General features: G+C 37.8%; 1 protein-coding gene across 1 annotated transcript; it reads left to right on the forward strand.

The window, feature by feature from the left end:
- The first annotated feature begins 343 nt into the window (after positions 1-343).
- On the forward strand, positions 344-14973 carry LOC132274648 (protein NRT1/ PTR FAMILY 5.10-like). Its single transcript, XM_059775971.1, has 4 exons — positions 344-647; positions 747-964; positions 3900-4447; positions 13967-14973. Exons 1-4 carry the CDS (start codon positions 509-511, stop codon positions 14781-14783), a joined length of 1722 nt encoding a protein of 573 aa, XP_059631954.1. The 5' UTR covers positions 344-508; the 3' UTR covers positions 14784-14973.
- Positions 14974-15711: the final 738 nt, after the last annotated feature.

Below are 15711 nucleotides of genomic sequence, written 5' to 3' on the forward strand. Positions count from 1 at the left end.
AATTATAATAAATCAATAATTCAGATGAGAGAGATTATTTGCAAAAAAAGACAATAGTTCTAGTATATTACATTTTATCCTTTTTTTGTCAAATTATTCATAACGAAAATTGATGGACAATTGTATACCTTATCATAAAAAAGATGTCACGTTTGCAGATAAAAAGTATTGTTGGATTCGTCGACTTTTTGGCCATTGTGAGTTGCGTTTGGGAAAAGTATTTTTCCTAAAGCGAAACATACATACTCCAAGCTAGTCCATTTAATCTTCCTAACTCGGAAACCATTTGGACCCCGGGAGACGGAAGCCTTCCCCATAAGTCAAAACTCATGAAACAATGAAAAATGACTTTTGAAAGTGACTCCCGACAAACGCACCTTTACCACTACTGTCTGGCACGGGCAAAACCCCAAGAAGTAACGATGCAACAACTCTGTGTCTCTTCCAATATTTTAAGTTCATCAGTACTTCTTTTCATTTGTTTAGCTGTGAGGGAGGTGGCGAAGAAATGGCGGTTTCTGCCGTCGCCGAAGAGGTCGAGACTCCACTGCTCGGCGGCGCCGTCGTTGACGGCGTCGTAGACTACAAAGGTCGTCCGGCCAGCAGATCGAATTCCGGCGGATGGAGATCCGCATCTTTCATCATAGGTAACACAAGCACACACAGTCACACACTTAGGTCAACAGACAGATAGAGATTACATGGAGTGGATTTCAAACTAGAAAGAGTACTTATGGAAATTGCAGGTGTGGAAGTCGCTGAGAGGTTTGCCTACTATGGCATATCGGCCAATCTTATAAGCTATTTGACCGGTCCGCTCGGCCAATCGACCGCCTCGGCGGCCGAGAACGTGAATGTGTGGTCGGGGACGGCGTCGCTTCTGCCGCTTTTGGGAGCTTTTGTTGCCGATTCATTTCTCGGACGTTTTCGCACAATTGTCATTGCTTCCTCACTCTACATTCTGGTTAGTTATTACTTAATTTCTTCTAGTATTTAGTTTTCATTTAGATTGTATTCTTCTCACCAGAATTGGAATTCATGGGATTTGAAAAATTACCTGATTTTCAGATTTTGAGATCAATTAAATCTTATTCTTTTGATCTCAAATTAGATAATTTTTAAATTAGAGATTTAGAAGCATAAATATTACTATTATTTTTATTAATCACCTCACTTCCTCCTGAAATAGATTGGGGAGAGAGGTTGTTGGTTAGGCGCATTTAATGAACCAGAGAAAGGGAGTATGGAGACAAAACAATACTAATAACTATAAAGATTTGTTTGGTAAGGAAGATGGAAAATTGGAGAAATTATTACATGAGCCATTCCTCCCTGCCAATCACTACATGACATGTAAGAAAAAAAATAGAATGAAAAAATATTACATGGTTCCGGAGCATTGATCCCAGCCAATCACAAAGCGACACATAAGCAAAAAAATGTTAATTGAAACTGACATAAAACTGACACATTTACTTATGTGTCACTTCATAATAGGTCTGGGACCAATGGTCCTGGTACCATATAATAATTTCTCACAGTAAGTCTGACATAATGTTGGCTCTTTTACTTACATATCAAGTAGTAATTGGCCCGGACCGTTGGTCTTGGGATCATGTAATAATTTTTCAAAAAATTGGAAAAAATTATTGAAATACATATAATATATATATATTATAATATACATATATACATATAATATATTATATTATACATATATATTATATTCCTTTTCAATACTTATATTTCAATAAAAAGAAGGTAGAGAATGGAAGGAGCCTTTTAACCTTGTGTGTGAAAAGGAGTAAAGGAATAGTCTAAACTAATAGGAAGGCTCTCATACAATCTTGGAGGTTGGCAAATCGAATTCCCTTGTGCTCATTCTGAAATTTTTTTTTGGTAATTATATGGAGCATGTGTGATTGACAGTAAGACACTGAAAAATTTTATGGTAGTTGTCTAGTGCATGTGGGACGGACGGTAAGACTGCATGTGCCCATTGTGGACTACGAAGTTTTCTAAGACAGCTGTATTTTGAGAAATAGGTAAGCCTTCTCATCCTGACACTAGTGCGCGTCTAAGACCACTGTCCCTCTTGTGCCAATTTCAAGGGAAAAGAATCTCTTTGAGTCCTCGATACGATGCTTTGACCGTTAAGAATAGGCAACCTCTGATAAGAGATAGAATGCAAAGCAATAGAAAAAGTCTTAAGAAAAACCTGACCTGGTTGCTTTTCGCCTCACCAAAGAAAATAGTACTTAGTTTCCCGGGGTTGATTCCACTACTTCTTTTATGATTCTTCTCCTCAATGGGACGCCCATGTCCTATCATTACAAGACCCTAAAAAAAAAGAGCCTATATGATAATCCATCAATGATCCAATAGCTAACAAATAGATTGGACTAAACCAATGCTAGTTGATGAAAAAATTTCAGATAAATTACGGATGTAGGACAAGGGTGCAGCCTCAAATGGTTGAAATAAAGAGGGGTTTATTGGCTGGAAATTCAAATGAATAGGATTGGGGTTCAAGAGGTGTTAGTAGATAGAAAGGATTTGAAAATAAGAAAATCCTATTGGAATCACCCCAATAGGGTCTAGGCACCACACTTAGGGAAGGCCTCACACCCTCATATCTTGTGAATCACTTACCAAGAAAATTTAATAACACTTTTTTTATTCATTCATGGACTGGATCCCCAAGATTACATTCTGCCCCATTTATAACATTATGTGAGTGCAGCTCATTACCCTTGGAGTACCCCATAATTAAAATAATCAAAAGTCGACTCTATAACATAATAACTGTAATCATCCCATAATTGAGGTAATCCATATTTGACTCTAGGATTACCTCATAATTGTAATTACTACCAACTGATGCAAGTATTATGCAATTTGACCCAATCCCCCCATTATTTAAGACTGCAAGTGGACCCCACTTCTCCTATGTGCCAAATAAAGACTTGAGCTCTAGAATCCTCTTACCCACGCCTTTTATACATTTTAAAATGCTGCCACTGTCCTCTACTTGCTGCTTCTCTACCAATTACTATGTGTATAAATAATACATGTTAAAAATGATGTATTTTAAATTTTATAATATAATTTTTAATGTATTCATGTATAAATTGTTAAGCAAAACCCATATAATTTAAGCCATACAAGTTAAATTCTAGTTCTCCGATTGGGAATGTCATGGAAGTTCTATGCCAGTTTGTGTACTGTCAAACAGCAAGAAGGAAAAATACTGTGGCTTTGCTATCCACCCGATTGATTTGTAAAGTGTTTCAATTTCTCAAAAGAATTTTACCTTTAAAGGGTTGGGTGCACATCCAAATGTCTTCACAAATTTCTGTACAATAAAGGGACCATTTAATTATCAGGATGCTAGTGAGTAATTTAAGAATCTGGAGTGTATGGAGACAACCTTCAAATTCTGGACCCATTTGACTACTGATTTTACATATAAAGGTAGGTACATTTGTCACTGGAAATGTGAAGAAATACATACTGCAAGTTGATTTGTAGGTTCCTAAAAAATCAGTTATGGTTTTCACCAGTTCGTTTGATTCTCATTGTTCTATAACGGGTTAAAGCTCAACCTAGATAAATCACAAGGAACCATTTGAAATCAATTTCATTTTGCGGCCTTACAAATGAGCCGGCACTTCTAAAAGCTTTAACGCCTAATACCAGCACGCTTAAGGAGATTTCTTCACATCACCTCTGATGCTCTCCGATCACAAGGACATTCTAGAACTTAAATTTTGATTGATTAGAGAAATTTGAATTGATTATTAGGAAATGGATATTAGATTGTGTTTCAGCACCATGATCCTGAATGATACTCCCCTGATCATAAAATGCAATTCTCTTTGTATTGGGATGAATCACAGGGACTTGGCTTGTTGACCGTATCTGCTGTGCTTACTTCTCTGAGCTCTTCTGAAAGCCACAATACAGAAAAAGGAATGCTAATTTCTTCTTCCAAGGTGCAAGTCATCTTTTTCTACTTTTCACTATATCTAGTGGCAATTGCGCAAGGAGGGCACAAGCCTTGTGTGCAGGCTTTTGGAGCTGACCAGTTCGATTTACAAGATCCAAAAGAGTGCAAAGCCAAAAGCTCATTCTTCAACTGGTGGTATTTCGGTATATGTGTTGGTACTTTGGCAGCACTCTTGATCTTGAGTTACATTCAAGACTACCTTAGTTGGGGTCTTGGGTTTGGGATCCCATGTATTGTCATGGCTTTTGCACTAGTCATTTTCTTACTTGGAAGCATGACTTATAGGTTTAGCATTAAAAGGGATGAGAAAAATCCCTTTTCAAGAATTGCTCAAGTATTTATAAATGCAGCTAGGAATTGGCGTACGACCCCTTCTGCAATAGCTATTGAAGAGGAAGCTCGGGGAAGCACAACTCATCACGGTTCTCAACAATTCAAGTAAGAGAATTAATTTTTCTGGTTTTGACAAGATTTGGAACTAGTGAACTTATTGTCACACCCCAAATTTTAATACAAGAACTACTTGTCCTGCATAAAAAAATCTAAGGTATAACTTCCATCAATTCTCAACATACATCCTCCATAATAGAACTACAATGAATCCCGTCATTCAACTTAACAAACATGAGAGTCTGACAAATTTTATACAAACCCATAAATAGAGGTGCAATTCCCTCTAGTAAAACAAAACATCTATGACCACTGAATCAACTCAATAAAGTTTCATAAAACATTAACTTTATTACAATATTCAGAATAAAGGAAAAACCGAGCTAAAATAAATCAATGCGCAACGAGCTAAAATCCGTTCCCATCATGTAATCCCATCACGTTCCTACTCAACGTGTACCTGAAATATGATAATGGGGTGAGCTCACAAGCTCAGCAATAAATGCTAAACACAATCATCGTTCAGCAAATTAACCTTACCTTATATTCCTGTATATATAAGCAACTCAAATAAGTTCATTATTCAAATGTGTATAACCCAGTTAGTTATAAACTTAATAAATAACCATCTTTTATTTTTTAATAAATCGGCATATCTCACATGAGCCCCGGGCTCCCGTCCAATAAAATGGTGTGAATCGTATAGTCCCTGACTACCAAAAACACACGTGTGGCTGGATTGTACGTCTACTCCCCAGATGATCCCTGATCACGTCCACACAATAAGGGCTCATTAGACCCATGGCCATAACAAAAGGGTAGTTCACTCTCGTAGGCGGTCCCTGACCGTGCTCAACAAACTCATCATTGGGTTACACCTTGACTATAGCTTCGTTAAGTTCAATTATCCCAATTAAAAACCAAAGCATTGCTTAATTTAATTAATGCTCTTTCACCTTTAAAATAATCATAACTCATAAATTCATGAGTTCAACAAACACTATAAATAAATAAATAATTAATTATCGTATACATCACATACCTAAAATCTTAGTTTCCTATCCTACCAATCAACTCTAAAAAAAACTACAATAACCTCCCATTGATTTGCTATTTAACAGCACTCTCATTCATTTAACCCAATGATTACTAATTCTATTCACTAATAATGATTCAAGTGCTATAATTGAGTCTTTTGATTCCTTAGTTAAAAAACTGGTCACTATGGCATATATGTATCTATAAGTAAACATCACTGGCTTATTTAATTATACTGAACACCTTCCAACTGCTCCAACACATACCCATCACATTTATGAGATCAACACATAATCCAGACTACTAATTAATCTACAACTACACCTTTTGATCCATTACGCCCAAGTATGAATCATTGAGATCAATACCTACTAATTTATTTATATATAAGTACATAATGGTAATAACAATCTGTCATGTCTAGATCATAACAGTGCATATGTAAGACAAGTACGTAAACCCAAAATAATTACTAAGAATTGTTCACCCCTAAAAACATGCTTAAACAATCATTAATTATCCCATATATATTACTTAAGTTGATCAATCAAACTAAATCCTCCCTAGTCAAAATCTCCACATATATAATACTTCATCCATATGTGATTAAAACTTACTGGATAATAAAAGAAAAACACAACTAAAATTTCTCATCCTTTTATTTATTTAATATAAAATCATATGCATTACTCCACATATAAAAATATATGCAAGTATAAGTACTAATCCCAGTAATCTAATAACATGTAGAATATGTTTCATACATTCGAACTCATCCACGATCAATTCACATTGACTAGTCTTTTCCTTTTAATCCCTTTCTTAACACAATCCACCATTTAACTCCCAAGATAATTGTCTGGATTAAAAAAAAAATAACAGAAGTACACTTATACTACTATATTCATCATCTTAATGACGGATCATAATATTATAATAATCCTAAGAATATGAAACAAATCAAGTTATAAATAATATATGGGTAAACATTAAGCAAGGTTAACTTGCCTGTTAAATATCGTTAAACCTTTCTCTCTAGCCGATCCTTTGGTCACCGTCTCTTTTTCCGGCTACTGCAGATTGCCAACAAAAAATCAGTAACCCACTTCCTCTCTTTCTCTCTCGGTAATTTCTTTCTTATTTTTTTTTTTTATCAAAAATAATATCCTCGTACCGATACGATGTAAAATATAAAGGATAAATATAACTGCATTCGAGATAACCTAGGACTCTTATTTAAAGTTTTAAATTTTAAAAGAAAAACTCTATTATCTCTACTATCACGTTAAAATACTAAATACTAAATAATAATAAAAAATAATGTACGAAATTTTAGGGTTTTACATTCTACCCACCTAAAAAGAAATTTCGTCCTCGAAATTTGCATACCTTATTCGAAGAGTTGTGGGTACTTTTCCTTCATTTCTGACTCTATCTCCCAAGTAGCCTCTCTCTCATCCTGATGATTCCACTGCACCTTCACCAAAGGTAACTCTGCCCGCCTCAACTGTTTCACCATACTGTCAACAATGCGAACAGACATCTCAACATAGGTTGCATTAGGACGAATCTGGACCTCTGTGCAGTCAATGGCCTGAGTTTCATCCCTCAAGCACCTCCTCAACATGGAGACATGGAAAACATCATGAACAGTAGATAGTCTGGGTGGTAAAGCTAATCTATACGCTACCTCCCCAATCCTTTCTGTGATCTCAAAAGGTCCAATGAATCGAGGAGCTAACTTCCCTTTCTTCTTGCCAAATCTCGTAACCCCCTTCATTGGTGATATTTTCAAGAACACCAAGTCACCCACACTAAACTCCAAAGCACAACGGCGTCGATCTGCATAACTCTTCTGTCGACTCTGAGCTGTGCGGAGTCGATCTCGAATGATGGCAACCTTCTCCGTAGTCTCTTGCACCAACTCTGGCCCCAAAAGACTACCATCACCAACCTCAGCCCAACATACAGGTGAACGACAAGGTCTACCATAAAGTGCCTCATATGGTGCCATGCCGATACTAGCCTGATAGCTATTATTATAAGCGAACTCAACCAATGGAATGTGATCCTCCCAACTGCCCCGATAATCTAGCACACAAGCACGAAGCATATCCTCCAACACCTGAATGACCCTCTCGGACTGGCCATCGGTCTGAGGATGAAAAGCAGTACTCAAACTCAAAGGAGTACCAAAAGCTGCTTGGAAACTACTCCAAAATTGAGATGAAAAACGAGGATCACGATCTGAGACAATAGACACCGGCACTCCATGAAGCTTAACTATGTCTCTAATGTAGATCTTACACAATTCCTTTACAGTATCAATAGCTCGAATGGGTAGAAAATGAGCTGATTTAGTCAATCGGTACACTATCACCCACACTGTATCATGGTTATGTATCGACCTCGGTAACCCCACAACAAAATCCATCGTCACATGCTCCCATTTCCACTCAGGCACAGGCAAAGGCTGTAATAGTCCTGCTGGTCTTTGGTGCTCAGCCTTCACTCGCTGACAAGTGAGACATCTAGATACAAACTCCGCCACATCACGTTTCATGCCTTCCCACCAGAACTGCCTCTTAAGATCATGATACATCTTAGTGCCACCTGGGTGCACTGTGTACCTAGAGTGATGTGCCTCCTCTAAAATCTCTCTCTTGAGGTCTGCTAAGTCTGGAACACATAGCCTACCTCGAAAACTCATACCACCATCAGCTCCATACGTCCAGTCAACATTACCTTCATCATTAACAGCCTCAACTGCTTTGGTCTGTAACCTGGCATCCTGAGTCTGAGAATGAATGATCCGGCTGATCAAAGTAGGTTGTACAGTCAAACTACAAAGAAGAGCCCCTGTACTCTGAGAACTCGGCATTATAGAAAACTCTGCCAATGCCTCTAACATCATCCACTCCTGAATCATCATAAAGGCAACTAATCCTCTCGGTTTTCGACTCAAGGCATCCGCTACCACATTAGCCTTTCCAGGATGATACTGAAGGGTCATATCAAAATCCTTCATCTTCTCCATCCACCTCCGTTGCCTCATATTCAACTCATTCTGAGTGTAGAGGTATTTGAGGCTCTTGTGATCAGAGAATAACTCAAATTCCTCGCCATACAAGTAATGCCTCCACACCTTTAATGCAAGAACCACTGCTGCCAATTCCAGATCATGTGTAGGGTAATTCTGCTCATGTGGCTTAAGCTGCCTAGAGGCATACGCTACCACCTTGTCATCTTGCATCAAAACACAGCCAAGACCCTGATGTAATGCATCTGTGTAAATCACAAATCTCTCACCACTAACAGGAATGGTAAGAACTGGTGCCGAAGTCAATCTCGTTTTCAACTCCTCAAATGCCTGCTCATAGCGGTGATCCCAAACAAACTTCACATCCTTCCGAGTCAAACGGGTCAATGGTGCAGCAATCTTGGAGAAACCTTCAATGAAACGCCTGTAGTATCCTGCCAGTCCTAAGAAGCTACGAATCTCAGTGACAGTAGTAGGCCGTTTCCAACTCATCACAGCCTCCACCTTGGCAGAATCTACTGAAACTCCATCCTTAGAGATCAGGTGCCCCAAAAACTGAATCTGCTCTTGCCAAAAGTCACACTTCTCAAACTTAGCATAGAGCTGATGCTCACGCAAAGTTTGAAGTGTAATGCTCAAGTGTCTCTCATGTTCCTCCTTAGTCTTGGAATATATCAGAATGTCATCAACAAATACCACAACAAACTGATCCAAGTAAGGTCGAAACACTCGGTTCATCAAATTCATAAAAGCTGCCGGAGCGTTAGTCAACCCAAAAGGCACGACTAAAAACTCATAGAGGCCATAACGAGTCCTAAAGGCAGTCTTAGGAATATCCTCATCCCTAATCCTCAGCTGATGGTACCCAGTCCTCAAGTCAATCTTAGAGAACAACTGCGCCCCTCTGAGTTGATCAAATAAATCATCGATGCGTGGCAATGGGTACTTGTTCTTAATAGTGACCTTATTCAGCGCACGGTAGTCAACACATAAGCGGAGTGACCCATCCTTCTTCTTGACAAAAAGAACAGGTGCTCCCCACGGTGATGTGCTAGGTCGAATAAACCCCTGATCTTGCAACTCTTGAGTCTGCTTCTTCAACTCACTCAATTCAACTGGCGCCATTCTGTAGGGTGCCCTAGAGATAGGTGAAATACCAGGAGTGAGGTCGATGCAGAAATCCACTGCCCTCCTAGGAGGCAAACCCGGAATATCCCGAAACACATCTGCATACTCTGACACTGTAGGCAACTGCTCTATAGTCACGCATTGCTCAACCACCTCGATATGGGCCAGAAATCCCATAGTCATGGTGCCCTCAAACTCCCCACACTTATATCGAGAAAGAAACTGTCCCGGAACTGAGAATACAATAATCCTCTCATGGCAGTCCAACTGAGCATGATATCTAGCCAACCAATCCATACCCAGTATAGCATCAAATTCTCTCATACGTAATACTATTAAATCAATAGGATACTCCAAATCCCCAATTGTAACAGGGCAAGCACGACATATTCTATCAAGTGTCGTCGCGCTCCCGAGTGGAGTTGTAATAGATAAGGCATTACTTATATGTCCAGGTTCTAATCCCAGTGTATTCACAAATGATAGTGCAATAAAAGAATATGAAGAACCTGAATCAAATAGTACTCTAGCTATACTGCCATAAATAGTAAGTGTACCTTCCACTGCTGGTGGTGCACGATCCTGTCTCCCATCTGGAATAACTGCATAAACCCTTGCAGCTCCTTGTTGCTGTGGTGCCTGACCTTTCTGCTGGTTATTCTTGTGAGGCTTGGGACAATTACGAGCCAAATGTCCTTGCTCACGACAATTGTAGCAATGCCCGCTGAACTGATATGGCTGTGCATCATGAGGTGTGGCTGGTACTAAAGCTGTGGATTGCTCACCTTCACCAACTCTCTGCCGTTTCCCTGCTCGCCAATCTTGTCTACCTCTCTGCCAAGACTGACCCTGCCAGTTTCTCTGAGTCTGCTGCTGCTGACCCCTCTGATTCTGTTGAGAGCTACTCTGATTCTGTTGAGTGTTGCTAGCCCCCTTACCTTTCTGTTCTGCCCTACGCTTCTTCTGTTTCTGAAAGGCAATGTTATTATTCTCCTCTACTGCCATAGCACATTCCACCACTCTAGCATAAGTGTCAAAACGATGACCCACCACAAACTTCTTCACAAAAGAGACCAATCCTCGCTCAAACTTTCTAACCTTGTGTAACTCATTCGCAACAATGTGAGGAGCGAATCGGGATAGCTCTGTAAACTTCCTCTCGTACTCACTAACTAACATCTCATTATTCTGTTCCAGCTGCGTGAACTCTGCTGCTTTCTTCTCCTTCACTGATTGTGGAAAGTATTTGTCATTGAACCGAGTTTTAAAATCATCCCAGGTCATAGTTGTAATGTCCACAACCATCCTGGTCTCTGACTGCCACCACTGGCGCGCCTCACTAGATAAAAGAAATGCATCAATCTTCCTTTTCTGCACCTCAGTGCAGTTCATCATCTTAAAATACTTTTCCATATCTTCAATCCACTTCTCAGCATCAAGTGGATCGGTAGCTCTAGTAAATTCAACAGCCCCCAATTTGCGGATATCTCTGATAAATCCAATCATAGGATTTGGCACATGAGGTGCATCCTCCAACTGAACATTGTCATGGTCAACACCACCACGACCAGCACCTCCCTGACCTCTACCTCTAGCAGGTCGTCCTCTGCCTCTTCCAGCTCCTGACATCCTATTTCCAGTAAAGAATGTCAATGATAAGTCTCACAAGTAATTCATACTTAAATTGGAGCATGGTAAGAGAGCAATAATTCGTATAAGTATATGCTCCTATTCTTACTATCACTTCTCTTAGCCAGGTAATTCTTAACCTAGGCTCTGATACCAAACTGTCACACCCCAAATTTTAATACAAGAACTACTTGTCCTGCATAAAAAAATCTAAGGTATAACTTCCATCAATTCTCAACGTACATCCTCCATAATAGAACTACAATGAATCCCGTCATTCAACTTAACAAACATGAGAGTCTGACAAATTTTATACAAATCCATAAATAGAGGTGCAATTCCCTCTAGTAAAACAAAACATCTATGACCATTGAATCAACTCAATAAAGTTTCATAAAACATTAACTTTATTACAATATTCAGAATAAAGGAAAAACCGAGCTAAAATAAATCAATGCGCAACGAGCTAAAATCCGTTCCCATCATGTAATCCCATCACGTTCCTACTCAACGTGTACCTGAAATATGATAATGTGGTGAGCTCACAAGCTCAGCAATAAATGCTAAACACAATCATCATTCAGCAAATTAACCTTACCTTATATTCCTGTATATATAAGCAACTCAAATAAGTTCATTATTCAAATGTGTATAACCCAGTTAGTTATAAACTTAATAAATAACCATCTTTTATTTTTTAATAAATCGGCATATCTCACATGAGCCTCGGGCTCCCGTCCAATAAAATGGTCTGAATCGTATAGTCCCTGACTACCAAAAACACACGTGTGGTTGGATTGTACGTCTACTCCCCAGATGATCCCTGATCACGTCCACATAATAAGGGCTCATTAGACCCATGGCCATAACAAAAGGGTAGTTCACTCTCGTAGGCGGTCCCTGACCGTGCTCAACAAACTCATCATTGGGTTACACCTTGACTATAGCTCCGTTAAGTTCAATTATCCCAATTAAAAACCAAAGCATTGCTTAATTTAATTAATGCTCTTTCACCTTTAAAATAATCATAACTCATAAATTCATGAGTTCAACAAACACTATAAATAAATAAATAATTAATTATCGTATACATCACATACCTAAAATCTTAGTTTCCTATCCTACCAATCAACTCTAAAAAAAACTACAATAACCTCCCATTGATTTGCTATTTAACAGCACTCTCATTCATTTAACCCAATGATTACTAATTCTATTCACTAATAATGATTCAAGTGCTATAATTGAGTCTTTTGATTCCTTAGTTAAAAAAACTGGTCACTATGGCATATATGTATCTATAAGTAAACATCACTGGCTTATTTAATTATACTGAACACCTTCCAACTGCTCCAACACATACCCATCACATTTATGAGATCAACACATAATCCAGACTACTAATTAATCTACAACTACACCTTTTGATCCATTACGCTCAAGTACGAATCATTGAGATCAATACCTACTAATTTATTTATATATAAGTACATAATGGTAATAACAATCTGTCATGTCTAGATCATAACAGTGCATATGTAAGACAAGTACGTAAACCCAAAATAATTACTAAGAATTGTTCACCCCTAAAAACATGCTTAAACAATCATTAATTATCCCACATATATATTACTTAAGTTGATCAATCAAACTAAATCCTCCCTAGTCAAAATCTCCACATATATAATACTTCATCCATATGTGATTAAAACTTACTGGATAATAAAAGAAAAACACAACTAAAATTTCTCATCCCTTTATTTATTTAATATAAAATCATATGCATTACTCCACATATAAAAATATATGCAAGTATAAGTACTAATCCCAGTAATCTAATAACATGTAGAATATGTTTCATACATTCGAACTCATCCACGATCAATTCACATTGACTAGTCTTTTCCTTTTAATCCCTTTCTTAACACAATCCACCATTTAACTCCCAAGATAATTGTCTGGATTAAAAAAAAAATTGCAGAAGTACACTTATACTACTATATTCATCATCTTAATGACGGATCATAATATTATAATAATCCTAAGAATATGAAACAAATCAAGTTATAAATAATATATGGGTAAACATTAAGCAAGGTTAACTTGCCTGTTAAATATCGTTAAACCTTTCTCTCTAGCCGATCCTTTGGTCACCGTCTCTTTTTTCGGCTACTGCAGATTGCCAACAAAAAATCAGTAACCCGCTTCCTCTCTTTCTCTCTCGTTAATTTCTTTCTTCTTTTTTTTTTATTCAAAAATAATATCCTCGTACCGATACGATGTAAAATATAAAGGATAAATATAACTGCATTCGAGATAACCTAGGACTCTTATTTAAAGTTTTAAATTTTAAAAGAAAAACTCTATTATCTCTACTATCACGTTAAAATACTAAATACTAAATACTAAATAATAAAAAAAAATAATGTACGAAATTTTAGGGTTTTACACTTATTCTTGTCCATAAAATGATTTGGAAAGCAATAAATTATTTGTGGAGGCATTTAGATGTCCCTTGAAAACTGAAATTAGTCCATGGTTGTTTTTTTTTTTTTTTTTTTTTTTAAACGAGTTGATTGTATCCATAACCATGGCAGTATCTTAATAAGCCAAATTGCTTTCTATCACCGTTGAATTATGGGATCTATTGTATTGTCTTGGCTACACTTGAAAACTACTCGTTGAAACAGCTCTTGAATCTCCTTTAATTTTATGTTTTGGGTCCACAACAGGTTTCTTAACAAAGCCTTGCTTGCATCCGATGCTTCAGAGGAAGATGGAAGGGTGTCTAGCATTAGCGAGGTTGAAGAAGGAAAGGCTGTTCTAAGGCTGGTTCCCATATGGACTACATGTTTGGGTTATGGTATTGTATTTGCGCAGGCTTCGACTCTCTTTACGAAGCAAGGAGATACCATGGACAGATCAATTAGATCAAACTTTGAAATACCAGCTGCTGCACTTCAATCATTCATTGGCTTTTCAATTCTTATCTTCATTCCCATTTATGATCGCATTTTTGTTCCTATTGGAAGAGCTATCACTGGAAAACCCTCAGGCATAACAATGCTTCAAAGAATCGGAACTGGAATGTTTATATCTGCAATATCCATGGTAATTGCAGCTCTGGTGGAAAGGAAACGGCTTGAAACCGCTGAAGAATATGGGCTGGTTGATAAGCCAGAGGAAACTGTTCCCATGAGTGTCTTGTGGTTGGCACCCCAATATTTGTTGTTTGGAATTGCCGACGTGTTCACCATTGTTGGTCTGCAAGAATTTTTCTATGATCAGGTGCCAAACGATTTGAGGAGTGTTGGTCTCGCTCTCTACCTTAGCGTTGTGGGCATAGGGAGCTTCCTGAGCAGCATACTCATCTCCGTCATCCAGAAAGCTAGCAGTGAAGATGGTGAAGATGGTTGGTTTTCGGATAACTTGAATCGAGCACATCTGGATTACTTCTATTGGCTTCTTGCTGGATTGAGTGCAGTGGCATTGGTAGCCTTCTTGTACTTTGCAAAATCTTACATATACAATCGGGGAAGTAATATCTGACATTGCTGAAGACCCCACAATCATCCCACTATATTGACAGCTATCATGTACCTGATCTGGCATTGTTCTGAGAAAGGTTTTAGATGGCCTGTATGCCAATGTGAAGAAGACACTATGAACTTAAATCTTGACGTAGTTGATGATTCTTTTACATCTTAATTTAAAATTTTAAATATACGTGAAATGAAAATATCCAAGGTCATGGTATAAAGTACCTTTCGATGGTGAATCGCATTTCTTACTCCATTTCGGACTAGTCATTCCCAATGGTAGGTCTTGAACTCATGAACCGAATACTAATATTTTACAGGAATGGAAATCTAAGTTAAATTCGTCTATGTTATTATTTATTTATTTTTTTAAGAGAACAGTCATGACTCATGAGGCATCTACACAACACATCCATAAAAGACCATAAAGAACGGTACAGATGCAACAAAGCATGAAAACCACTCGCATAGAGATGCAACAAAGCATGAAAACCACGCGCCGATTTTATTTAGCTTGTGAGAGGCAAGAAACATCATCTCCCCACTCTCATGGAAGGGAGAAACCAGAAGGGGAAGACAAAGTGGGAGGCGGCTGAAAAGGGGGTCGGTGGAGGTTTCTAGATAGAGAAAAAGATGGAGAGTATGTTATGAGAAGTTGAATTTTTATGATATTAACCGTCTTACTTTTGTTTTTTGTTTTCAAAATTATCATAAGTAAAAATACACGGATATTGTGTGATTTCACCAAAATCGCTATATGAAAAAAATCAGAATATACTAACTTTAATTGGATCCGCAAAGTTGGACTAAGGTGGTATTTGTTAGGCACTTCTCATTTATAGTGTTTGGTTGATTAATAAAGAAAAAGAAAATAAAAAATACTAATCATGTTTGAAAAAAGAAAAGAAATGAAAGTATGTTAATAAATTTACTAGCAC

Source organism: Cornus florida, unplaced genomic scaffold (assembly GCF_030987335.1).
Source record: "Cornus florida cultivar Cherokee Brave unplaced genomic scaffold, ASM3098733v1 CherokeeBrave_3.0.0_Hap2_Chr09, whole genome shotgun sequence".
Lineage (NCBI taxonomy): Eukaryota > Viridiplantae > Streptophyta > Magnoliopsida > Cornales > Cornaceae > Cornus > Cornus florida.

Excerpts from the sequence above, each read along its gene's own strand:
- LOC132274648 (XM_059775971.1), top strand. The coding sequence starts at position 509 with ATGGCGGTTTCTGCCGTCGCCGAAGAGGTCGAGACTCCACTGCTCGGC. Across the intron at positions 965-3,899 it reads CTTCCTCACTCTACATTCTG|GGACTTGGCTTGTTGACCGT; the intron begins GTTAGTTATTAC and ends GATGAATCACAG. Across the intron at positions 4,448-13,966 it reads CACGGTTCTCAACAATTCAA|GTTTCTTAACAAAGCCTTGC; the intron begins GTAAGAGAATTA and ends GGTCCACAACAG.